This window comes from Labrus mixtus, chromosome 8 (genome assembly GCF_963584025.1).
Source record: "Labrus mixtus chromosome 8, fLabMix1.1, whole genome shotgun sequence".
Lineage (NCBI taxonomy): Eukaryota > Metazoa > Chordata > Actinopteri > Labriformes > Labridae > Labrus > Labrus mixtus.
This window is the reverse complement of record NC_083619.1, coordinates 3,015,061-3,042,273: the sequence shown is the minus strand read 5'-3', so window position 1 is coordinate 3,042,273 and position 27,213 is coordinate 3,015,061. Positions and strand designations below refer to the sequence as shown.

At 39.9% G+C, this 27,213-nt stretch overlaps 2 protein-coding genes across 13 annotated transcripts in view; one reads left to right on the top strand and one right to left on the bottom strand.

The window, feature by feature from the left end:
• Nucleotides 1-11,051, top strand: part of LOC132978609 (phospholipid phosphatase-related protein type 4-like) — a 34,844-nt gene extending 23,793 nt beyond the window's left edge. The window contains exons 7-11 of the mRNA XM_061043844.1: nucleotides 113-251; nucleotides 2,367-2,595; nucleotides 3,686-4,292; nucleotides 6,280-6,415; nucleotides 9,168-11,051. Coding sequence (XP_060899827.1) covers nucleotides 113-251; nucleotides 2,367-2,595; nucleotides 3,686-4,292; nucleotides 6,280-6,415; nucleotides 9,168-10,102 — 2,046 coding nt within the window. The 3' untranslated portion in view covers nucleotides 10,103-11,051. The remainder of the gene's footprint in view (nucleotides 1-112; nucleotides 252-2,366; nucleotides 2,596-3,685; nucleotides 4,293-6,279; nucleotides 6,416-9,167) is intronic.
• Nucleotides 11,052-22,535: 11,484 nt separating this feature from the next.
• The window catches only part of asph (aspartate beta-hydroxylase), a 33,001-nt gene continuing 28,323 nt past the window's right edge, over nucleotides 22,536-27,213 (bottom strand). For all 12 annotated transcript variants that reach the window (XM_061043836.1, XM_061043841.1, XM_061043840.1 and 9 more), the window contains one exon: nucleotides 22,536-25,093. In XM_061043836.1, the coding sequence (XP_060899819.1) occupies nucleotides 25,086-25,093 (8 nt within the window). In that variant the 3' untranslated portion in view covers nucleotides 22,536-25,085. The remainder of the gene's footprint in view (nucleotides 25,094-27,213) is intronic.

The following is a 27,213-nucleotide window of genomic DNA, read 5'->3' as shown; positions in this document are numbered from 1 at the left end:
CATGTTCCTGTTTGTCTCACTGTGTGCGTGTGTGCATTTGTATGGTATTTGTCTGTGTGTGTGTGTGTGTGTGTGTGTGTGTGTGTGTGTGTGTGTGTGTGTGTAATTGCAGGGTGTGTATGCAGTGGGAAATTTCCAGCCAAGTAAGGATCGATCCAGAAGTCGACCACCACCTCCCCCCACCCTGAGAGAGCCCCCCCTCTCCTCTTTGGCCAATGTCAGCCAGTCAGCAATAAGCAACAGCCACCAAGGTAAAACCAACCAGGTGTTCAAACTGTCTCTATTTAGTTTTCTATTGGTTAACATAAAACTACAACTTGTTTACCAACCCACTCTTCATCAAACTGAAAACACTGAAACTTAAGGACTTGGTCGACTTTAAAACCACTCAAATCATGTACAAAGTTCAAAATGATCAGATACCGAACAGTATCCAAAAGTTTTTTCAGCAGAGGGACAGTAAACACAATCTCAGAACCAGCAGTAAGGACCAACATGAAACTACACTGTATTACAACGAAGGGTGTTAATTTATGGAACAGCTGCAGTGATGAAATGAAAACATGTAAAACGTTAGGACAGTTTAAACACATTTTCAAGAATAACATATTTAATAAATATAAAATTGAACAGTCAATGAGAAAAAATTTAATCAATATCAGTTGTAAGGTCTGTACCGTCTACCAATTAATGTATGTAATACATTATATCTGTTGCTTTTGTTACTTCGTTATCTGTATTATTCAACTTTATTTTGTAAAGCTTAGTCTTGGATTCATTTATTAAGCTAAAAAGCTAAAAGGGGTAGGACTGGATAAGTTATTTAACTTCATCCTACACCCTTTTCGAACATGGACTGGTTAAGGAAAAATAATCGAGCCACTACAGAAAGTATGCTTTGATTGCTGTTTGCTTTGTTTGTAATGTATATTTTTATTTTATTTTTAAAACATGTTCGAAATAAAAAATAAATGAAAATATAATGACATTAAAATAAAATGTAAAATACTTCAATCGTAACTGTCACTTGTAAAATATGTTATTTGTGCCAAGTGACAACCTTGTTTTGTTTTACTCTGATCAGATTTTAGAAAACACTTTACTTAACTGTCATTTAACTGCATGCCTAAATGCTGAGTGACAGGATGAGATCTTGGAATCAGGTTGTTTAACAGAAGGATAACAAAATCGGATAATTAGTTAGTTTCAGCTGCTGTCTCTTTAAGGCCCCCCCTCCCCACGTGCCCATTTTGATTGGCCATTGGAAGCCTTCCAGGGGGGCAGAACCAGTGCAGGGCTGATCATGTTCTGGTAGCACAGTAAAAGAAAACGGCTCCGCCTGCCTATGTAGAGGTTTGAAGGTGTCTCGTGAAAGTGTCGTGGAACTCTTGCATGTTTAGCGCCCTCTGCAGACTTATCGTGGAATTACTCCAACATATGTTTAACTTTGTGATCTGAAACTTTGCACACCTTTAAGAGTATGTTAAGGCTATCATTACTGACTGAATATTAAAGACAATGAATGGCTGACTTAGTGCAACAGTGTCTACTAGCATAGAAGTTCACTAGCTTCCCAAAAGGAAGTCTTAAAGTTGGATTGCCTGATTATAATGCATAAAGTATGTATGCTGATAAATGCTGTGAATGACATGATCAGGTCTATGCAGCGCAGTGAAACATACATTTCACAACATGGATCTGTGTGTTAAGTCAAAGAGACATGATTCCAGGTGCAGTTGTTATTTTTCACTGATATTCTCCATAGCTGTAGAGGAGCAACAGGCTTCATGATTCAATAAAATTGAAAATCACTTGATCAATTTGGTCCACAATGACTCGATTTCTTCTGCCGCTGAGTCATGTTAATCTTTTTAAAGCGCTATTTTTAGAAATTGAGGTTCTGTGTTTATTTACAATGTTTTTAAGTGTGAAAGTCATTGAGGTTGAAGGTGAAAGGTTAATGTGCATCTAAAAAAAAAAAATCAATGCTTTGAGGTTGTTTAAATCATTACACTCTTACTTTTAAGTTGCTATAAGAAGGTGTTAAAAAATAGAACATTTTAACTGGAAGAAAAGATTATTCAAAGAGCTGAGGATACAGACAAAGATTGAAGGTTGTTATATTTTCCATCTGTGAGCAGGAGAACTCAGATTTCTTTGTCAAAAGTTAGAAAACAATTTGCGCTGGAAAGGGCAAAGGTTAAACTCCGTATCAAAGGCCTATGCCGACGGGCAAGTTGGGACATTCTAAGATGTCAGTAGCAACCACTGCACTACCATGACATCCATCCAACAGTATTCTTAATCAATACATCTTTTATTTAGTATTTAAATTGATATAATCACTCTTCCTACTGTCCACATAGGTCACCTTACCTTGATTCCCAGTCAACCAGAGCCCATCATCACAAGGACCTCTTCACATACCTTGTCCCCCAACCGACCCGGGCCCCTTCTGACACGGAGTGCTTCATACCGAGAACCCTCCATGTCCAATATGAAGAGAGCCAGTGCTGAAATCGAGGTGTTAATTCCATCCAGTCCACTTGGCAACCATGATAACATGATGACCTTCAGCAGCAGCACTCTGCCACGGTAAATATTTTTAGTAAGTAAGTAAGTAAGTAAAGTTTATTTATATAGCACCTTATATTTGGAGAAAGCAGAGAAATCAATTCCCGCCATATAGCTGAAATTGACTGATCCTTGTGTTTGAGTGAGATTAGCGGTCGACAGAGGATTCGTCGATGATTTGACGATTTGGGGACATCTCTACTAAGGACACTTAGACATAACTGTAGGAGCTAAGCATTAAACCCCCAACCTTCATTGAGCCACAAACCATATCTATGACTTTAATATGGAGGGATTATCCTTATACATACATACACAAGCAACCTAAACAAATAGTTGAAGTGACATCCATCCGTATGAGTTTTTGCATTAAAGTCTTTATATGTGATTTTTCATACTTAAATATAATATAAATCAAGTATATCCTCTGAAAATAACTCTGTGAGTCATGACTGTCTACAATGGGTGTAACACCCGAGTCCCACTGTCTGTGATGTTTTCAGAGTCCTATCTTCACTTTGTTTACATCGGACGGCCGGCTGACTCCTCCCCTCGTGTATAAAAGTTGTTTAATTGAGGGACTAGAGAAAAGAAGAATAACATACTGTACTCACTGCTTAACTGTGTTTCTAGATCACGCTCATTTCAGGTAAATTTACATGCAGTGTGAAGATACGAGCATAATAAAGATCACTAGCATTAGCATGCTAACACAATAATGCAGCGTGAGTTGTTTTGGTTTCATGCTGGTGCTCAAGGGCGACATCTGCTGGATCAAAAAATCAAATATAAAGACTTTAAAGTAATGGATTAATTCATGGACATTCTTCATTAAACGTTTTTTTGGTTTCGGTTCTTGAAGTATATATAGATGCTTTAGACTTGTATTTTTTTCACAAGTAGAGTTTCCAGTACAGTAGTTTTACTTTAAATTAGCATTTTTGGTTTAAGTACTTCTTAGGTAAAATATCTGAGTGCTTGAATCACTTTTTTTATTATCAAAATGGGTTATCTAGTTATGTAAGCAGTGACAGAATGTGTGCATCAGAGGCCCTCGTCAAAATCATCTCTTTTCTTCTTCTTCATATCATTTATTTTGGTCCCATTACAGATCCCATGGAGGATCCTCATTGGAAGAGGGTCGTATTCCTCGGCGTCATGCCTCCATCCACGCCTCAATGGATTCAACGAGATCTAAACAGCTGCTCAGCCAATGGAAAAATAAAAATGACAATAGGAAGTTGTCTCTACAGGTGATGGATGGAATAAGACCAACCTCCTCGTCATCCCCCCAGAGGAACATGGAGCTTCGCTGCTCCTCTGAACCATCTGCCATGGGCCTTGAGGCAGAGCTCCGAGCCGGAACACATTTGCCTTCAGTCACTGGTCAGGAAACAGAGCTGCGTGCTGGAGCCCACATCCCAGCTCAGTACATGAAACTAGCAGCAAGCACTGCCAATCATAATCACTTGGCCCATAATGGTAGCACTGGTTTGGCTGGTGGGGCAAGAGTGTCAATCCAATCCCGGCCTGGATCCTCACAGCTGGTTCATATTCCTGAGGAGGAAAACCCCAGCTGCAGAGATCAGGAGAGCGAATCAGAGGACAGCATTATGGATGGGGGCGGGTCAGTCAGGGAAAAGTGGCTGAGAGTGGCAGAGAGAACCACCCTCCCGTGTAGACCTCTCAGTGCTGGTGGACAGCCCCGTCTTATGCAGGTAACTATCCAATTTTTTTTACCTACCTTGACAGATGCATGACTGCTTCCTATATATTTAGGACCCAGGGATCATTGTTAGATGTCACACCTCTTCTGATACAATCTCTTCTTGTTTCCATTTGGTCTTTGCATAATTCATCAGACTTAAAATTGGTCTGTTGTGAATATTCAGCCGTAGACCAGGTGGGGGCGCCTCTTTCCTCGTACCATCTTGATTTAAAAGCTGCAGCAGCCCTTCATCTTTATCTATACAAAAAAAAAAGATGTAGGATCCGACACAGGACCCGACTTAGGTACAAAGTGTTCGGGTTTCTGTTTGTACTAAGTTTGTTGTCCAAAGAGTACTGACCAATCACATATCAGCAGGCTTTGGACTTTGGATTTATTTATCTCTATGAACAGATACCTCAGTGTTTCCCAAAGGACATTTAAAAAGGTCATATTATGTCCTTTTTGGGGTTCGTATATTTAATCTATGTACCTACTAAAGTATGTTCACAATAGATAAAGTTCTAAAAAAGTGTCTGTTTTCATGTTCTGCCGCTCCATGCACCGGCTCGCTTCTGACTCTCTCTCTAAGGCTCTGAAGTGCCCACGTTCAGAGTCCCCACGTGTGCCAAGTCTGATCTGATTGGTCGGCCTGTCGGCTCTGCCATAATTGGTCAGTCGCTCAGCCACTCTGGCTCAGAGGGCCGGGGAGCATAAACATTAGCACCTTAGCACTACTGTGCTACCGCAGGCTACAGCATATCGTGGGCGTGCTACAGAAGTTAATGGGCGTGCAACATGAGCTGCTGGGCTTGCCACAACGAGCCAATGGGCTTAGATCAGTGATCTCACACTGACAAGACGTCACACTGGCACATTTTTTTCGAGGGGGGCTAGAACTGAGCGTTAATGCTGCAGCTAACAGGAGGACGTAGGAGAAGCCGCGTTTCCACAGACTTTGAATTTTTGCACATAGATGTGCCTAAACATGCACAGGACACTTGGAAAACACACTAAAGAGCATATAAAACCAGAAAAAGCAGAATATGGGACCTTTAACAGTTAAGGTGGTATCTGTTTTGTCAGTGGAGGGGTGGGGGAGGTAAATTAAACACAAAATGACTGTGTTTAACTAACTGACTGTAATAAAAGCTGCATCATTTCAATAACAGTTTGGTCACCAAACCAATAGCGAAGCACATATTCATAGAACTGGAGTTACATTCAGTAACAGAACACATCATTCTGTGTAACAAAGTTTGTTTGTCTAAATTTGCAGCTACAGACTCCAGTGGGCTGTTACTGATACATTTCAGATTAAGGCGGCCGCCTTAACTATAATGCGCTGCAGGACACATTGTATCTGCATGCAAGCACAGCCACCAATCCATTCTGGATAAAATATTTTCAACTTGAGCAAGCAATCTGCTGATTCTGTTGCTATCATTCTGTACTGTAGGTTTCCCAACTTCCTTGAGTGCATCATAAATAATTGATCCGACCTCAGTTTGACAAACAAGCATTTCAAAGTTGTTTTCTTCTCCCCTTGTGGAAATACCTGACAAAGATTTTTACTTTTTACCAATCTGTATCATGATGTTGTGATTTGGTAAACTAAAGACCTGTTAATTGCCAGCCTGTTGGTTTTTTTTAGACTCATACCACTTTTGTAAGCCAGCTTGAAGCCTCTGTGTTCCTTAATATTTTCTGTTAAACTGAAAGCTACCAGAAACAGATGAAGGCATGCTTCTCCTAGAAATGACAGTGATTACTTTGCAGACATAACTGGAGGGGCCTATTTCAGAGATGCATATAACCAGTCGATAACCATTTATGGAAGCCACAAAGACATTTCAAAATGTAAATGCAGGCTGTATGTTTTTGGACAGCTTCAATCTAGTTGAACATTTTAAAGAAGAGCAGGTTAGAGAAAAAAGTTGGTATCCCAGCAGCAAAATTAGGAACAGTCATATTTCACTGTCATCTTCCTTTTTCAGGTTATAGCCTTATCCAAACAGCAGGGCCTCCTTCACTCTCCTAGATCAGAGGATGGTGGATCCATTCGGTACCGAGCCCTGACAGACCAGGATCCATCTCCACCGGCCTCTACCACCGGAGCAGTAGGAGGAGGAGGTCTGTACTGCTAACCTGTACATGTTCTCTTAAACTCGTGTTAAGTAAAACATCATGCAGCTTTTTTAAGGAATACGTGAAAGTATGGGAAACTGGCATATTAATCAATCAATGAATCTGTATTTGTATAGGACCAATTGATAACAAATGTTTGTTACACTTTACAAAAGAGAAGGTAAAAGACCTTACTTTTGTTCTTGTTCCTATCGTATCAAGACTATTTCTCCACATGTACGGGGACTCAACCACTAGGGCAGTTGATGTGGAAACTTCTTTAAGACACACCACTATGTTGCCCATGCGCAACATGCCCAGGTGCGCATGAAGTCATTGATTCAATTATTTCCACTGTGAGCGTGAGACGTGTGAGCAGATATGAATCTTGACAGACGAACAGTGAAGATATCCACTTACCCTTGTGTGTAAGGAGGGAGAGCTGGTCTTCTGTCCCCCCTCTGGGTTAGCTGTTTGCCTTTCTTCATTTGACTGAAAAGACTGGAGAGAGGGGTATCATTCAGCGTACTGCACGGGAAGCTAGTAGAGGAAGCTTACCTTGTGGGACAGTGTAGTGAGGCGCCCCTCTCCCCGATGTGCAGGAGTATAGTGAGAAGTATTGCCGGGTAGCCAGCTTGTGTCCGAAAAGCATAATCACAAAGCATGACATGTTATCGAATAGCCTGACAAAGAAAAAGAAGAAAAAAAAGCGGATAAGGCTTGAGAGAAAACACAAAACAGAGAAGGCTAACCGCTAGTTAGGCTACTGCTAGAGTGCCTACTTCCTGGTCTCCTCTGTGACGTCAGTTTGGCATCCCAGGAGGTTCCTCCTTGCATGGGCTGTAGTGCGAAAATGCTCATGACAATGACTATTTTGTGTTCTGCTAAGGTGTTGAACATGCGATGAGAGTTAGGGATAACCCATTCTCATCTATGATATCGAATGTAAACTCCATGTGATCTGCAGAGTCCCTCTGCACCTTTAAGAAAAAGCTAAAGACCCAGCTCTTTCATGAATACCTACTAACTTAATGATGATGGTCTCCATATTATTGATGATGATGATGATGGTAATGACGATGGTTTTTGTTTGATAACGACGACTTATAAGATGGTTTCTATACTGATTAGAGCTCTCAAGAACTGCCCTCAATGTTGTGCTTTTCCTCTGGTCACTTCCTGTCAGCACCTGTGTGTCCAATCAGACTCAAAGCTGATCGTTTGCTCTTACTGACATTGTTCACTTTTTTCTAGATCCTTGCTTGTGTTGTTCTTACTCTCTGATGTACGTCGCTTTGGATAAAAGAGTCTGCTAAGTGAATTGTAGAATTGTAGAATTGTTTTTGTATGTCAACATGACAGAGGGAGGTATGCCATCATGTGTTCATAAAACAGCCACATCCTGCTGCTCAGGGACCGCAGCCAGCCAAGCGCTAGGTCTGCTGTGGCAGCGTAGGGTCTGGCGGGCAAAGATGGCTTTGCAGCCGTCTACCTGGGTAGTTAGCGCATGTCGTCACAACACTACGAGACAGGAAACTAACAGGTCCAGGGGAGCGTTATGGGCTCAGGCAAGAGAAGGAGGGTGATTTGCTCCCCTTGGGACAGCAGGAGGGAGTCTACGGGGGAGCGTGAGCTGCAAGGACATCTCCCTTCCAGCATTAAATGTAGAGCTGCTGCTGCTCTGAATGTGGAGATGCCATCTGATCAGGTGCCTGGGCCCTCCCTCTTTGCTGATTGGGCTGGGCTCACTTGCCCTCAGATACCTCTTCTCCCTGACTTCAAAGATGTAGTTCAACAGCAGTTTCAGATACTGGAAGCAGGTGCTAGTCGCTGGTCTTTACATTATCGAGGATAGGCTTTAGGCCGTTACCTCCAGTGGCAGCCCTGGTGTCTCCATCTACCTCAGTTCTTGGGAAGGGTGGCTGTCCTAGCAAGAACTGCAGCGCAATAGATGCCTTGCTTACCGAAATGCTATCCATTATGGAGGTGTCTCTAGTGCCTGGGACTAGGCCCACAGAGACACATGCACACCAGGTCGCCAATCACAACACCTGCCAACATCTCAAAAGTTAAGTATGATAGTCCAGTACTGGCTCCCTGACTTCTCATTCCAAATCCCGGATGCCAGATCCTGGGTGGAGGTGTTCAAGGAGTGGCATCTGCTCGTCTCCTATGTGTCTTATAGGGTCCCCAAACATATAGAATGTGTAATTCTGCTGAGAGATAGTATTGATATGATAGAGAATGTATGGTTGGCTCTCTGAGGGAAGAAACTGTCTCTCCAACACGTGGCCGCTCGGTAACCATTCCAAGATCAATGTAAATCAGTGACGACTTAATTCGCACATTTTATACCGCGCATGGGCCACATAGTAATGTATCAAAAAAGAAGTATCCACGTCAACTGCCCCCCGTAGATATGGAATATGTGGGACAGCTGTGGTAGAGTTGGTCGTCTCTCAAGAGGAAGGTCGGGGTTCGGTCCCCAGCTCCTGCAGTCACGTGTTGGTGCAAATTGCTCCCGCTGCTGTGTCAACGACGTGCGAATATGTATAAATGGAGTACTGATGGACACATTACATAGAAAACACTGCAATCAGTGTGTAAATGTGGTGTGAATGGGTAGGTGTGACCTGTGATGTTTAAAGCACTTTGAGTAGTCAAAAGACAAACACTTAGGAATCATGAAATGTGATGAATGTTCCTTGGTAGTTATTTAGAGTCATTATTCAGATGTTCATTTGTCTTGTTTTTTTAGGTGGAGGTTTGGAAAGAAGTGGCAGTATAGTCCGGGTTGACGCCCATCCAGAGTCCAGATCAAACAAACCTGTGGTGAGACCTCCAAGCAGAGACGGAAGTGGCTCCTGGCGCTGGAAACCACCGGATCAACGAGCTTCACTTCATCAGTCGGCTTTCAACCTGAATGACCTGAACAGAAATACAGACAGCTGTGACTCGCTGAGGGATGGAGGGTCGGTGGACGGGCGGAGGAGTGTAACAGGGACCGAAATGGAGAGTGGATATGGTGGAGATGGAGGGGCAGGAGGGGGAGGTGAAATGGGAGAGGGTGGAGGAATCTTATACACAAACCATCCACATATGGTACATCCTCTTCATCCCTTACATCCAAACAACCCCAACAACTTCCAGCACCCCAATCTAAACCCCAACAGTCCCAATAATCCTCATTTTAATAACACTCAATTAAACTTCAACCCCACTTCTAACTCCGGCATGACATTTATCCAGACTGAGACCTTTGCTCCACCCTTCCACCCTCACCCTCAAGCCATCACTACCATCAGGGTGACTCCAGTGGAGGGAACCGCTCCCAGCAGTGACGGTGGCTCAGATTCCCAATCTGTTGCCTCATCCAGTCGCGAGTCCACCCTGAGGAGGCAGAGTGGCTCCCACATCATCCAGGTCCCGGATCGCGGTCCCCCTCCTGACCTCCACAACAACCACCGCCTTTGTGACGACGGTAACCGCATCGACAATGTAAGCTGCAACCGTTTCCACGAAAACCTTCGAAGTTTTCAGGAAAACCCGATCCATTTCAACCACCCCAACCACCACAACAGGCAGTTTCAAGGGATGTATGGCCGTCCAAGTCCAACCCCTCCCCCCACATTACCTCGCCCTATCCTAACTCACACTCCACCTCCTAATTTAGGGTTGGCATATAAAGAATGACCCCCTTAAGGGGTGAGATCATCTATTTACACCTGCTACTTGACCAGTACAAATTCTCAATGGAGTTTTGGCTAAATCTGCCACCAGACAGGGTCAGCAAATAAGGGATGGCCAATCTGTCCCAAAAGCATCCCAGCTGGTTTAATACCTTACTGAATAGATGTTTTGTCTCTCTGAAGGATTAAAACCTACAAGCAATAGGTTCACTATTCACTTTGAATCACAAGCCATACAAGCAAAATCAGCGCTGCCCCTGATCTCCAACTGACCATTAGGGCTCAATGTGAGGGGTGAGTTTGATCCAGTGCTTTTACTGTTTTGACGTCGGACTGCTGGCAAAACCAGTCTTTCTTTTGATGTACTATGTTGAGTTGAATTGGATCACAGGCACTCAAGCCTCCTTGTTCTATCTCACTCCTCCCTGTCAGTGAGGATGGGTGCAGCCTGACAAGTCTGCCCCTGCTTTTCCCCCAACTGCTGGCTCAGCTGTAAATGGGCTAACGCTTTTGTGCCAACATTCATACATACATTTATTACATGCTTTCATTCTGTTGTCAAGCACATGTAATGAAATCGATAAACATATATATAAACTTTATAATTAAACCACTGGCCATTAGATGGACATTTGCATTCAAAGCCTATAATAGTGCTGTTTGTACATATGTTTGTGGGTGCCCACAGTCTAGTGTTTCTGGGCTACAAGATTTTTTATATTGACTATAACAGTGTCTATTAGTTAATGGTGATAGTGTTTGTGTCAGAAAAGAACAATATAAGGGGAATATAAAGTGTTTTAAATATGGTCAAAAAGCATTCAATGGTTTTACATATTTTTCTTTTGTTAATGTGCAGTATATGAATTATGCTTACTGTGTCGTAGCTGAACTGTACACTGACACTTGCAGCTTGGGAATCATCTGAACAAACAAAGATTGTATAAGAAAAAGGAAGAAAAGCATTTATTTTTTACTTTGTTTGATTCATACTCTGACCTATATGTTCGATTTAATTGGAGGGCAGCTGTCGGAGACATAAAATGATATCCAGATAATTAAAGTTTGAAAAATAAGTGTTGATATTTTGAGATGAAACAGGCAAGGATAAAGTTTAAGTTTAGTGTAGAAAAAGTCTGTTTTTTTATAGGAATATTCCTGGTTTTACTAAGAATGTAAAATGAGACTGTTATGAAATATATTTTTAAAAAAATACAATATGGCAAAAATACTGCAATAAGTTTACAACGAACAGAGTCAATTTGTGATTTTGAGAAAAGAAGGTCTAAAACATTGAATATAATAATAAGAATACAATAAAATAAAGAATCATTGCTTTGTTAATAAAGATGTAATTTAAGTCAAGCTGTTACAAGAATAATGTTTCTTTCAAGACTAATATTAAAAATGTATAATTATTTTAAGTAAAAGTTAATTTATAAAATAAACATTACATAGTTATAATTTACAATCAAAAAGAACATTAAACTACTTTGTCTTTTAATGTTGAAAGGAAGTAATGACACCATACTCGAACAAATGTCACAGCGCGCTTTAGAAATAAGTCTGTATTTCAAGAAATAGAATGTAAATACATATGATAACTTATATGTATTTTATGTAAAGTAAAAAAAAATTAAATTTAAGAAACAACAAAGTGTTTGTGTCTACTTTTCATTCCCAGAATCTGAGAGAACAATGAAAACTTTTAAACCAACAACCCACCCACAGTTCGGCTGCTCTCACCACTAATTATTTAAAGAAATTTAAGTTATTCCTCCAAATATATTTTTTAAAATTCTCTAAATAATGAACATTGAAAATAGCTCTGGCACTTTTTATACAGTGAAAAACAAAGCAATGAATACATTTTTCCTTAAACAGCGGGACGGTTTCCTGTTTTAATTTTGCAGATTGTCATCATCAAACTATGAAGGATAGATGTCATGATACCAGAACTTTATTTTTGGGCTTTTTTTCCCATTTTCATTTGTACTGTGCGGGTGTGGTTGAATTAAACACATTTAGAAATGTGTATTCAATGAATGTTAAAAAAAAGTATTAATTAAATGTGTATGCTTTAAATATATTATATACTGACGAGCAGACTTATCATTTTCTTAGCCCAGTGTTTACATTCTTTAACTTAGTGCCCAAGTGCCATCAGAAGCGTTATGTGGCTGTGGGCTAGTCGCATAGATATCATGTGATGGTGCCATGACTCCCAGAAGTCAGCGTTTTCATAGAAATATGCCTTTGCAACACACAGAATCTCTTATTTGGATCATGTTGATTATAACAAGCACAAAAAACTGATTGATCACAGTTTTTCAATTGAATGGCCAAAGTTTGTATTTATAGCTGTGTACAGATAAACCTCCCACTTCTGAGTCAGATCTGTTGCTTTCATGAACTTTTCAGTGAGGATGTTGGAGATGAAGATGATGCTGCTATGGGCATTGTAAAATGCTGTTAATGTGTTGATGTTTTGTAATGTAAAGGTTAGCATAGAGGACTTTTAAATATGATATTTTAATTGTTTTACATGTATTATAGACAGTATTTTAGTTAAATGAGCTGATATATGAACATATTTGGATGATTATAACTGATGGTTTTGAATTGCCAGTCTATGCTTCTTTAAATGCATTGATGTGTTTTGTGCAGATTCTCTTTTTTACCTGGAACTCATGTAAGTAAGAACTCTGATTGGTCAACTGGAAACGCTTAGATTTCAAAGTTTTCTGTGCCCAAGCCTGTGGCCTTAGATCTATTTGGTTATACTGTAAGCTTCACTGGGGTCAAAGCCACGGCACACATTGATGGAGTCCTATTGACTTTGTTTACATTTCTGACACTGTTATGTTTCTCTGCTGCATAAGGTTTCTGTACAGCACACACACACATAGGAGTGAAACAAAGTCCACACACAACAATAAAAGATGGCAATCGACCTGAAATCAACTGAAACAATTATGTTGAACTTCTGCCTCTTCTCACCAATATGACTCGTCTTAACTTTCTAAATTGTTCTGTCATAAATCTTTCAATCTTTATTTGTGTAGCGTCAACTCATAGGATTGTCATGACAGGAAGTCATCTTGTCTTCTGCTCACAGTATTTAGTGTGTTTCCAACACAGCGCTGAACTGCTTGACCAATCCAATCATATTCAGGGTCATTTACAGATTTCACTGATCTTAAGATGAAAAAGAAATTAAATTCCCTTCATCCATTTAATTTAAAACAAACTATAAAATGTTTTACTAAATGAGCTAAGTCAGCACAGTCACAGAAAGTTGTAAGCTACATTAAACAGTCCTGAAGGCGGATTTACACAGAATCAGAATATGGTTAAAAGGATTCAGATTTGTAAGAAAATCTTTTTTACTTCTTGAAAAATGAAAAAAAAAAGATACATGTATTTAGTGTGCAATCTGCCTGGACCTTGATGGATGCTGCTTGCTGCTGTTTTCTGTGGTTTTGATTCTGATCTGATTCTGATTTGGCCCGATGTCTAAAGAGAACAATCAGAAGCAGGTGTGATCATTTGAAAGTGATTAACAGCTGTAACGTATAAGCCTAATCATCATATAACCTGAAACAATATAATGAACACTTTAGCAGCATGACAGTTATTCTATGGAACAAACGTTGCTTTGTTTTTTACAGTTTAAATTCAAATGAAATGACAGAAATAATCCTTAAATAATAAGATGAACGCACTAATAGAAGCGCTCCAGACGAGGGCCAGTGTTTATGTTCACAAGGTGCATATCATTTATCTTTATAATAAATATTTATTAATAATTTATACTTTATTGATCCCGTGAGGGGAAACTCGGTTTGAACATGAACACACACATGCACAAACAGGATCCTGTGGACATGCATTAATGGAGAGGTGTCAGAGTGAGGGGGAGCTGCCCACAGCGAGCGCTCCAGAGCAGTTTTGGGGCGTTGTGGATGTGAATGTTGTGAATGAAGATAATGTGAAGCTTAGATTACTTTAGGATCTAGAGATGTTTTAGAGCCCCATGAGAGTTAAACTGATTCCCTCATATATCCCACAGAGTTTGCTTTGGTGGACATGCTGTATGTTGAAACCATGTTCAGGCAACTTGTGAACTCTTAAAAGAAAGTTCAGTGATTGAATTGATTCTAAATATCGAGTTAGAATAGAATTACTTTATTGATCCCAAACTGGGATATTGTGGCGTTACAGCAGCAGGTTGTCCAAACACACTATATGAGCAAATAAACACAATATAATATTAAATACAAAGTAAATAAGCACAAAAAATATCAAAACTAAGAATGAGAATATAAACAACCAGGATTTAACTAAGCATTACTAGTCTTAAATATGAAAAGATTAAATACAACATACTTTGCTGGAGATAGATGTAAAGTGTAAAGTTGATGGACAGACATTGACTAAGATATTTGTGATTAGTGAAAGACTGCTTTCTATATCTCTTTGTCAAATGAATTGCCAACCTCCACGTTAACCACCTGAACTACAAGCCAGTGGTTTCGACCATGACATCAGGAATAGGACTGACACTTTGCATTTCTATTGCAAGTCAGTCAGGAAACCAGCTGCTGTATTTCTGCACATCGTTTCATGACTTTCTGTGAATCACCGCTGTTGCCAGGTCAGATCAGCGTCACCTTCACTCTTATGAGATGAATCATTTCTTGCTCTATTTTGGAATAGACATGTTTAAGGGACAGTTGATCATTTCATTAATATTTATGTACTTTCTGGCTGGGAGTAGACAGAGAAGATTGATATCAATCTCAACTGTGTTTGTTGAGCAAAGACCAGTGCTAAGCTCAGAACAAAGATGAGTTCAGATTTAAGATGAACAGTTTGCCTGGCTGGATCTGGAGATACACTTTCCAAAACCTCTACGATAACTCATAACCTCGACACATAGATAAATGTGACAGTGGAACTTCTTTTTGGGAGCGTTTTGTGTTTGACCAGTTCTCTTCTAAATAATGTTTCACAATTTCTCTAACACGATCAAGACGTTTGATTTTCATAAGGATTGTCCAACAAGACAACTTGTAACTTTGTAATGAAATGTAATGCAATGCTATTAATTGTCATTTAAAATATAATCCACAATTATCTTTTTCAAAAATATAACTGAACTGATTCTGTAATCTGCCTTACTGGATTCTCGTGATTTTTTTTGATTTTTTTTTTTACAGATTTAAAATCAGTTGACATGAGCTACTATCTGTTTATAATGACTAAACATATTAACTTTTGCAGTTTATATTGCTGTAAATAGACATTTGTATCTTAATGCTTATGGGTATATCTTGTTTGTGCACATTAATGCTGGTTTGAGTTGTTGGCTCTTTGGAAAATGCTCATGCAGTGAAATCTATCATCAGCCAGTCAATCAACCTTCAGGTCCATCCAAACTCAACCTGAAAACAGACACCAGGCGTCATGATGACTTTTATGTACTGCTTGATTTGATAGAAGATTGTCGTGTGTGATAAGTATTCTCGTAAATTCATCTGTTGGATTGAAAGATGGCCTTACACTTGTGTTGTACACCACAAGACTTAAACATGTTTATAGAAAGGGTAAAATGTAAAATTGTGTTTTCATGTGAATACATTGGAACTCAAGTTTCTGTTGGTTAGCTAATCATTCCATTTCCTTCAGTTACATAGGAGCTTTCAAGATGGCAGCACGCATAGAAAATGTTGTGTTGTCACAGTGAAAACAGCCAACTAACCAAAATCACATCCACACTGTGTGCACGAGCAAGCTGTGAGAGATTCTTTATTTTCACTATTTAAACTTCAGTATTTGTTTTTATAACTATCTCTCATTTTATTGACCCTGTAAATTGTCAAAGCTTGCACTCTGTCCTTGAACAGACACCATGTCAGGTTATTACCTGGGATGCCACACTATCTGAAAGATGTGTGCATACCTGGTGAAAGTAAATCTCGCACATTCTCTGTCACAACCCAAACTTTGAATGAAGAAGCATTTTATGAAACATTTTTCTTTCCTGCCCACCTGACAGATCTGGAGTCAACAGAACTTTTTGATTGACGCATGTTTTCAAAAAATTCATGTCTGACTTTTTTTTGGAACTCATTGATTTCATTGTTTTTAATTTGAAGGTTAACTGCAGTGCGGATGACTCTGTGAACAAGTACTAGAGTGACAGTGTACTGATACTGACATGCTAAAGTATCTGTTTTCCAGTGGTGACTCTGTGATAAAATAAAAGTTTGATATCAAATAAGTAAGTTTGGTTTTTACCTGTTTAACTCTGTTTTCTGTTCCTGGCTTCATATTTCTGGAATCTGGTTGCCTCTGCAAGTATGTCGAGCAATGTTGGAGAAAGAGAGGTGTGCCAAATAGGAGATGGAAAGGAGGGACTTGAGAGAGGGCACCAAGGAATGTTCTCATAGTATATTTGGTAGTGTGGTTTTGACTACATCACTACCAGAGACCAGAGTGCTCCGAGACCAAGATAGACCAAGTGGTAGGATCGAGTCAAGACCAAGATTCATAAATACCAATGAAACAACATCACGAGATTGATCAAATAAAAGAATCCTTTTTTTTAAATTTAAGGTTGTTTTTATTAAATGTGACGGCAACAAACAAGGTCTTACGTCTTCAAAGCACCACAATGCAAATTATTTAAAGCCACATTCCCTTGACAAGTCCAGATAACCTTTCATTATATGTTGAAATGAGGTCTCAATCTGGATTCGTCAGGTGAATGTGGCTTATAATAAGTGTAACTAGAAATTCAAATTCAAATTGTTATTTGAGTTTTTGCAGGTGTCTGAGGCTTAAGACACCTGCATAGATTTTGAAAGGGGCAAATGATTGAGAAAGGGCAAATCATTGCGTGACCTATATCAGATAAACTCTTCATGGTTTTGGAAAGAAAACTTCATAACAGAAGATTTTACGGACATCTCCGGCATGCACACAGACTCTACTGCTGTCGTCTCCATCCACTCCCGCAGGGGCGTGTCACTCACTGAAACCATAACACCAGGAAGGTTGTGGCCGTAACCAGGGGGGAAAGTCGAACTACCAAAGACTTTAAGCTATTCGTTGTTTAAGAATTGGGACATTTTCCTTCTGATCACAGTAACAACTTTTTTTAAAAGCCTAGCCGGAAGGTTATGGGGTTCGATCCCCAGCTCCTGCAACAACATGTTCAATGTGTCCTTGGGCAAGACACTTAACCCCAAGTTTTTCCCACTGCTTCGTTGGCGGCATTTGAATGTATATGAATGGATGAGTAAATACTGATGGACTCTTTACACAGCAGCCTCTACCATCAGTGAGTGAATGTGTATGAATGGATGAGTTAATACTGATGGACTCTTTACACAGCAGCCTCTACCATCAGTGAGTGAATGTGTATGAATGGATGAGTTAATACTGATGGACTCTTTACACAGCAGCCTCTACCATCAGTGTGTGAATGTGTATGAATGGATGAGTTAATACTGATGGACTCTTTACACAGCAGCCTCTACCATCAGTGAGTGAATGTGTATGAATGGATGAGTTAATACTGATGGACTCTTTACACAGCAGCCTCTACCATCAGTGTGTGAATGTGTATGAATGGATGAGTTAATACTGATGGACTCTTTACACAGCAGCCTCTACCATCAGTGTGTGAATGTGTATGAATGGACGAGTTAATACTGATGGACTCTTTACTCAGCAGCCTCTACCATCAGTGTGTGAATGTGTAGGTTTGACCTGTGGTGTAAAAACAATTGAGTAGTCAGAAGACCAGAAAAGTGGTTTACAAGCTCAAGTCCATTTACCATTTAATATCTACCAGTAGTGGTCTTGATCGGTCTTATTTATAATCCAGAGTCCATCCAGTCTGAGACCGAGACCAGACTGAGTATAAATGCTTTCAATACCAAGACTGAGATCGAGACCTTCAAAAAGTGGTCTCAAGACCGGTCTCAGAAATGTACTCTATTATTATAGCAGCCATTCTATGGTAACATGAATAGTCCAAGAAGATGATTACCATCTGTTTAGGCAACAGTGCCATTGTAGACATCATTAATAAAAGGGATAAATAATTGAGTTCATGTGGAGGATCCCCCTGGTTTCTGTCCAACACCATTTCATCAAAGGAGCATCCCCCATCCCTAGCCATAAAGACACTATCTCTTACTCAAAATCTGTGACATGCCACTTTGGGAGTACCGGCATGCAAGTGCTGTTCATGGCATGCCAGTTTGCCAGTGACATGTACGCTTAGTTTAGGGATATGAAGTTCAGTGGTATATGCTGTTTCCAATGCCATGCCTCCAGAATCGCCCATCTTCTACCACCATGATGCATTTTTAAATGAATATCAGTTGACTTGCTTTCCAAAATGTACTGCTATAAAGGAGTACATTTTTGTCTTTATTGGCTAAATTGACTGTTTAACGGTTTGGTATCTCTGTGATGACAGTAGAGGAGTTTTATGTACATATCGTTGCAGAGCTGATCCCAGTTAGCCTAGCCACCTAGCCAGTCAGATTAACTGCTGGCAGAAAGTGTGATCCTACTTGTACCCATCATACTTTTTGTCATTCACATCTGTAGACAGCCACGTAAAGAAGAGATGGAAACCTTTCAGTCTGAACTGTTTTATCATGAGACGGCTGGAAAACATATTCTAAATGAATACACAGTATTATGTTTCCTCCTATTGTGCCAGTGCCATGTGCCAGTCTGACCGGCATGCTGGGATCTAGGCAGACTTTTCAGAGAACTATTTAGCAAAAGAGCTTACATATTGAAAATAACTACAATGTTATATGAAATGTGTGAGTTGTTTTCTCTCACACTGCCACAGAACCACTAAATAATGTACACTAATACTGAAGCCAAAAAAAGTAACGCTAAAGTTACTTTCCCTAGTAACTAGTTACTTTTTTAATACAAAACTCAGTGACTTTTTGATAGTTACCAACCAGTAACTGTGTTACGAATTTTCAGTAACTTGGCCATCACTGCTCATCTCCCACCTCTATTACAGAGACCCAGCAGTCTGGTCATCCTCAACTCGTATACCTCTTTAGTCTAGACATGTAACCTAAGTTTGAACCAGTCAGCAGCAACATCGACTCAACACTAATCACTCAAACTTTCAGCCTCACTTTTGGTTTTTAGAATGATGTTCTGCCCAATCTCAACCAGGAAATTAATTTTGAATTGGAGCTTCTAGACGGGAGTACCTATTCTATTATCAAAATCAATTGCAGCTGTTCTTTTCCTGCATACTTTAACTATTTCTGTGACAACCTTTGACCAACCTCATAAAAACAACTTAAGTTTTCTTGAGGGTCTAAGAAAGAGAGAGGAAGCTCCTCTACTCTGGCTCTCAATCTCTCTGGTTCCTTCTTGCTCATTTGACACCAGCTGAAACTGGTTCATCAGCTCTCCTCCGTCCATCCTACCTCAACTGCAATTTATTTTTTCCGGCACCTATAATCTTCTAAACCCTTCTTCCCTAGAACCCCCTTTCTTCATCCCTGACCCTCATTCCTCGATCGTTACCCTGATCCTCTCATTCTGCCTTTCAGTTCCTCAGTTTGTCTCTCATTTTCCCTTTTCTTTTAATGGATGTATAATTTGTAACAGGCCAGAATGATTAAAGAATTGTAGTTTAGAGGTAAACAAGTCTCCAAAAGCAGACCCAGAGAAATGTTAGGTTCAGGAGCAAAGACATCTAGAGATGTTTTCAAATCAAAAACAACTTAATTGTCCACTTCCTATTATTTGTGTAAGTGCAGTTTTTGTAGTACCTTTTCTTCAAGACCTAACCTTAGTGTCCCAGTGAATGTCTATTCATGGTAAAGTCATTCTTGAACATCTTATAACAGGAGAATATCTCTATTAAATAAATCAGAGACATTCATTCAAAAGTCTGAAACGATCTAACATTATCAACATACACCATAAATGCCCAACATATAAAAGATACTCACCATGGCTTATTGTGAAATCATCAGTTATCACACATTAAGAAGGATTTCTATTTACCTATAAGCCTCTCTCTCTCTCACATTGGAAGAGGAAAGAAAGTGGAAGTGATAATAGCTGTATTTCAGACTATTAATAGCCTATTGAGGGACAGTGATAAGACCTAGTTATAGCATTACAAGGTCATTTAGAACTGGATCACTCTTGAACTCAAGATAAATGAGAGACTTAAGGAATGCTTACTGAGGCTCCTCCTTAAATCACCCTCATTGTAGGTGTAAGCAATGCTTTTAACATTGTCAAGAAGGAGAAGAATGAAAGGAAACGAGCAACTGACAGGGAGGGAGAGAGAGTCAGATGACAAGTGACCTGAATACAGAGACACAGAGAGCCAGATGCTGCAATGCTGTCGTGTACATTCACTGGTTTATTGGTTTAAATGAAATAATATGCTATCCTATTTTAGCCCAGTTTACTGCCGTTGTCTCAGCCTCGCTCATTTACCTTTTATTCCTCATTGCAGCTGCAACCCTGCAGTCTCTGTCGAGTTACCATGGTGATAACTCAAAGGAGAGCAAGTGAGACCGAACGGACTGGGGGCGGTTGGTAGAGAAGAGGGAGACGGAGACGTGCTATGTAACACAAATCTGAGCAGAGATGCAATATAATGTGTTTATGCGTCGTGTCTGTTTTTTTCTATAGAATGCACAACATGCTCATGTGTTTTTTTGTTTTTGTGCACACACTGCAGACAAAGATTTATTGGTCAGAAATTCACCATGGCAACTATGACTGTGGACTCAGTTTGAGCTCAGCACTCACACACAGTAATTAGCTGTGAAGTGTGTGATCCAATCAGGATTTAGGACAGCAGACCAACCAATCTGTGTTTATTCTGACAGCTAACTGCAGAGCTCTATTGCTCAACAGTGGTGCACACAGACTCTGAGGGCAGGGGCGCAAGTGTCCTTAGTCGAGGAAAGTATAGCATGTTCACACTAGTCTTGATGTGTGTGTTTGTGTTGGGGGGGGGGGGGGGGGGGGGCACTGCAATAATTTGCACTGTAATGGCAAACGTCTTTGTGAACAATGGTTTGGGAACAGTGGCATGTTTCATGAAGCAGGAATATAAAGCATTATTTAACTACAACTGCTAAGTGCAAAAACATTTATTTGCCTCAGCAGCTCGTTTGGTTTCCAACAACTCCAGGAAAAAATACCTGTTGCATATAAATGCTCAATATTGGTATATTACATAGAAAAAGGACTCCACTTTGATTGAGGTTATTACTTAAGCACATTTAGATTCTGTGGCCTTTTTCTTCAGCTGCAATTTGGGGGTTAGTATCTCCATATGTAGAGAGTGATCAGCTCTTCATCCAAGCCCAAAGGTTAAGCATGGGACATCTTGGTTTGACTTGACTGGTAGGGTTCTTTTTTGTTCAGAAGAAGTGACCACTAGTGGTTATAGGTCTCCGGCCAACAAGGGCAATCTACATGCAACGGCCCAGACAATTTACATCGGGAAAAACGTGGTGCAAATTCATAAGTACATGAAAAAGTCCAAAGATGTTAGATGTTAAATGTTAGAAACATGCTGCAATTTTAAACATCATGCTGCAAAAAGTCAAACCGACTGCATAAACAGAACTCTGCATAAATGATGCAACAATGCAAAAATGGTACTTGAGCTTGTATAGTGATTTTCTAGTCTTCTGACTACTCAAAGCACTTTCACACCGCAGGTCACACCTACACATTCACACACTGATGGTAGAGGCTGCTGAGTAAAGAGTCCATCAGTATTAACTCATCCATTCATACACATACACACACTGATGGTAGAGGCTGCTGAGTAAAGAGTCCGTCAGTATTAACTCATCCATTCATACACGTTCACACACTGATGGTAGAGGCTGCTGTGTAAAGAGTCCATCAGTATTAACTCATCCATTCATACACATACACATTCACACACTGATGGTAGAGGCTGCTGAGTAAAGAGTCCATCAGTATTAACTCATCCATTCATACACATTCACACACTGATGGTAGAGGCTGCTGAGTAAAGAGTCCATCAGTATTAACTCATCCATTCATACACATACACACACTGATGGTAGAGGCTGCTGAGTAAAGAGTCCATCAGTATTAACTCATCCATTCATACACATTCACACACTGATGGTAGAGGCTGCTGAGTAAAGAGTCCGTCAGTATTAACTCATCCATTCATACACATACACATTCACACACTGATGGTAGAGGCCGCTGTGTAAAGAGTCCATCAGTATTAACTCATCCATTCATACACATTCACACACTGATGGTAGAGGCTGGAGTATATTAAACAGACACGATGGTCTTTAGTGGAAGTGGTTACATTGACACAGACTCACAAAAAGAACTCAACAAGTCGGTACTTTGTTGTCCCAAACCTTTTATTGCAGGCAGCGACAGATTGTTTACAGAAAATTGTGTCTTCATAACTGCTTTACACAATCCATGGCTACTTCACAATAATTTAATCAATAGTATCTACAGGACAGCTTGACTCTGCAGACACCACTGTGAGGTGATGGGCTGTCTTTACCCAACAATCTTTTATTCCCATAGAACTGTGCAGGTCTGTGTACTGCCCAGTTTACTGCCACCTCCTTTGTTTGGGAGAAAATCTGTCCATTTCTTCACAACCCTTCCCAGCATGTAAATGACTTCTGATCCAACGTTAGTAAAGAAAAAATAAACATCTGTATCACTGGGTTACTCAGCTGTTTAATGTTATTGCTCTTTCCGTTGAATTCTTGGAGAACTAAGTTGTTTTCTTAAAGAGCACAGCCCCTTAAACCCCCCTGTCCTGAACAACTCACGGCTTGGTAAAGAGCTGTAAAGAAAGAGTTTTTATTATCATTTTATTTGTCCAAGTCCTTTTTAAAAATGTTGCTTTTAAAAATCTAGACCTCTTTCTTGGTAAAGATTGTAATCTTAAAAAGGTTTTACAGTTCACATTGACTTACAAAGTGTAAAGAAGTAGAAAAGACCAGCAACTGTTATAGAAAAAAACAGACAAGACATCCGACAGAGGACTACTGCACAGCACTGGAATGTGTTACATCCCCTCTAACGCTGCTTTACAGTATGTTAGGGTTATTCTGAATGATAGCTTTTTAAAACACCACGAATGTTTCCCCCGATCTCTCTTCCACTAACTGTAGTGTTTTTAAATAAATCCTTCAAAATCAGATCTACTAATCGTTGTTTTGTCATCAACAGTGTTGCAACAACTGCCCAGAAACTATCGTAGTGTCATGTGGAAAATACACTTGTGTGGTGCAGCTTGAAAATTAAGAAAATAAGCATACACAAGTCACCGTCACCTTCAAAAGAACACAAAGGTGTGATTTGGCTTCATTTAAGTCCTGTGATAGAAAGATCTCAGATGTATGAGCTTGCAGGAGCCCTGGTACCAGGGATCAAAAGACACCAAGTCTCTTTCTGGTGTCACAAAGATGAGAGGAGGGGGGAAAGGACGTCACCACATTTCCCTCTCCGGAAATGAAACTACACAGTTGAAGCAGAGTAGGGCAGGAGTGTCACAACTGAAGAAAAAGCACAAAGATCATCACACTGGAATGAGAAGTCTCATCTATTTAACCCTCTGTTAGCCAGAGGTTACTACTGTTTTGAAGCTACCATTAAAGAAAGCAGACTCCGGATCACAAAGGGTTAAAAATGCTTCAGTTGAGATATTCTGCCTTTTGGGGTCTGGATTCATGTGTCGCTGGTTGATTTGAAAAATAATCTTTACACCCCGAGTGTCAGCTTTGCACTGTTCATGGTGCCCTCGTTTACATCACAGTTTAAACACAGAGCCGAGCTTCACGTCCAAAGACTTCAGCTCAAAATTATTTGATAGTTTTAGATGGTCATGATATTCAAATCTGAAACTAGAAAAAACAAACAAACAGCTAGGATCTATAAAAGACAAACACACACACAGAGGTAAAGGTTAAAGAACAAAAAAAATTAAAAAATTAAACACTGTCCAAAAACTCGACATGATATCTACGGCTCACAGAAGGACTAATTAGAAAAAAAAAAAAAAAAGAGATTCATCAACACACAAGAGCTCGCTCATCGAGGGATACATGAGGAACACATCAGCACGCACACACACGCACACACACACGCGCACACACCTGCTTTTTCTCTTAATTCATGTGGTAGTTAAGTGGTGAGGTATCCTGGAGTATACACACACACACTGAGTGGTAAATAAACTGGTAAGCTGAGGAGGAGTGAGTGAAGCAGGTGAGAGACATCAGGACAGCTTTGCATAGTATTACAAATCTGACCAGAATCAAAACAGGCAAAGGTAGAGGATCATCTTTTCCCCAAAAACACATCTTTGCTACCTCAGTGGCGATAAGACCTAATGTGTTGTTTTCGAGCTGAATTCCCTTTTCTGTTGTGGCTCTGAGCCTCCAAAGAGCACAGAGACCGAGCTGAAACAGCTTGATGTAGACTCAGTTATGAACTTTAGCTTCAGTTAGCAGAATTTAGCTCTAGGAAGCAAAACTACATCACTGAAAGACTTAATACAGTTCAAGACGGCTGTGACATTCCAGCTGTTCCAGACAGACTCTGATTGGCTGCAACACAAAGACTTCACATGTTCCGAGAGTTTGAAAGAAAATCACTAAAAATGGGTGCTCCATTTGTAGAACAAAAAGAACAATGGGGTAAAGAAGTAGTAAACTGGTAAACAATTCATCCATTAACTCATTCATACCAACAGGAAGTTCAAAGAGCTGTGAAAAACAAGGGGGGGGGGGGGGGCAGAGTGTGGTCATAATGACTCATTCGTTTCTCTGGAGATGGAGAGGTGCACCATTTGTTCTGAGCATGCTCAGATGGTGCCGATGCAACTTCAGTGGGTCCCTGCTCCGTCACCACAAAGACTGCAACGTCCTCTACGTTTCTAGGGGAAGAATAAAAACATGATATGAAGTCTTCATCATGCTGAAGGTAAACACTTAAAGGAACAGATATTTTTATTAAAACACATTCAGTCCCTCCAGGATGTTGTGATTCAGATCATTCATCCAATCCTAGCCCTGTTTTTCAAAACCTTACAATTATTACAAAATAATCTTAAGATGTTTGTCAGACTTAACGATTATCTGGAGGGTGTTCTCTTCCTTTTTCACAAAACTTTAGTAAACAGATTCTTTATGAGCTGGAGTTCAGTTATTTAACCAGTTCAGTTCCTAGGAGCACCGTGGTCGCTGATCGGTAACAAGTCCCAGGTTCTTTCTGTATTGGCTCTCCTCACTCTGTTCTATACAGACAAAGAAGCCCCCCAAAAGCATTACACTGTAAAGGCTTTATATGTGATTTTTTGATCCAGCAGATGTCGCTCTTGAGCACCATCATGAAACCAAAACAACTCACGGTGCATTGTTGTGTTAGCATGCTAATGCTAGCGATCTTTATTATGCTCGTATCTTCACACTGCATGTAAATTGACCTGAAATGAGCGTGATCTAGAAACACAGTTAAGCAGTGAGTACAGTATGTTATTCTTCTTTTCTCTAGTCCCTCAATTAAACAACTTTTATACATGAGGGGAGGAGTCAGCCGGCCGTCCGGGCGATGTAAACAAACTGAAGATAGGACTTACATTTAAGGGTGAAAAATCACATATAAAGCCATTAAGAAAAGTTGTTCTTTGTATGACTCGCCTCTTGAACAGGATATCGACTGTGAGGTTTATCTCGAGTGATGCAGTTTGAATACTGATGATTTATTGGATGCTGAAATGACTGAAACTGATGAAATCAGACGTTGTGAGGGACACTGATTATTCATTTATACTGGTTTTAATGACCTGTACTTTAAAATCAAAGCACACATCCTTCAAAGTTTATTCAATCATGAACCTTTGTGAGGCCTGTGTTATCATCAGGATATCCTTTACACTAGTAGCATAAGCACATTTCTTTTGCTTCATTTAAAGAATAAAACATCTCCCTGCTCTATGAATATGAATGTATGGGTTTAGGTATGGTGACACATGTTTTCTAAGAATGAAAGCTACACTGCAGACGTTCTGTTCTCTGTTGTCAAAGAGTTCCCCTCCTATAAAGCTTTAAGTCGCCATAGAAATAATAAGATAATGATCACCTCAATTATTTAAATTTAAAATCACACCTTTAATGTTTGCACTGACTGTTATTTAATGTCTGTTTTTTGAAAATTTTCTTCCTTTTAAACATTGCTAAAAAATATTGATTCATCTAGGGGTATTCTTTAAATCTTTTTTTCAGGTTAATATATATATATATATATATATATGTATTGGAGGGGGGGGGCAGTTTTGTGGTTAATTTGTAACAAATGTTTCATGTCATGTGTGTCTTTGTAAACTGCTACTGGATGCTTTGAATTTCCCTCGGGATCAATAAAGTATCTATCTATTTAGAGAGCAGTTACTTTAACACTGATGCAGTTTATTGTGCAAAGAGTACGGCTGTCGGGAAAGTTGTAGAAAAAGAGCTTTTCTATTATCAAAAGAGATAATGTGTTCTCCTGAGGAGCAGTCAAAGTGCAGCTGATTATCAGATCCACGTTGAAAGCACACGTCGTCCTGCGCTGCCTTTACACCATCACCTCTGTATTACATAAGTCTCCACATCTGGTCCACCAGTCAGAAGTTTGAATGCCACATTGTAAGTTGGAAGAACACATGACATTTTACTCTAGGGCAGTGCTTTTCCAAAGTGTGGGCAGCGGCCCCCTGGTGGGTCGTGTGGGTACTGCAGGTGGGCCACAAAAAGCCTTCCACCAAGTATAAAATTAAAAGAAATATCACAATAATGATGATTTACCATGAGTCAACCCTTTAAGTGATTAGTAAGGCGTGTCATGACTATTCATGGACATATTGTTCAGTAAACTTTGGTGTCTCTCTTGCCATAATATCATGTTGTAATGTTCAATAATTTACCCTTACTGAAAGTTATAGCTGTAGTCATAACTTTAATTTTATAACGGGCCCCAGAGTCATTTTGTTTTTTAAAGTGGGCTGCAGCAGTCTTA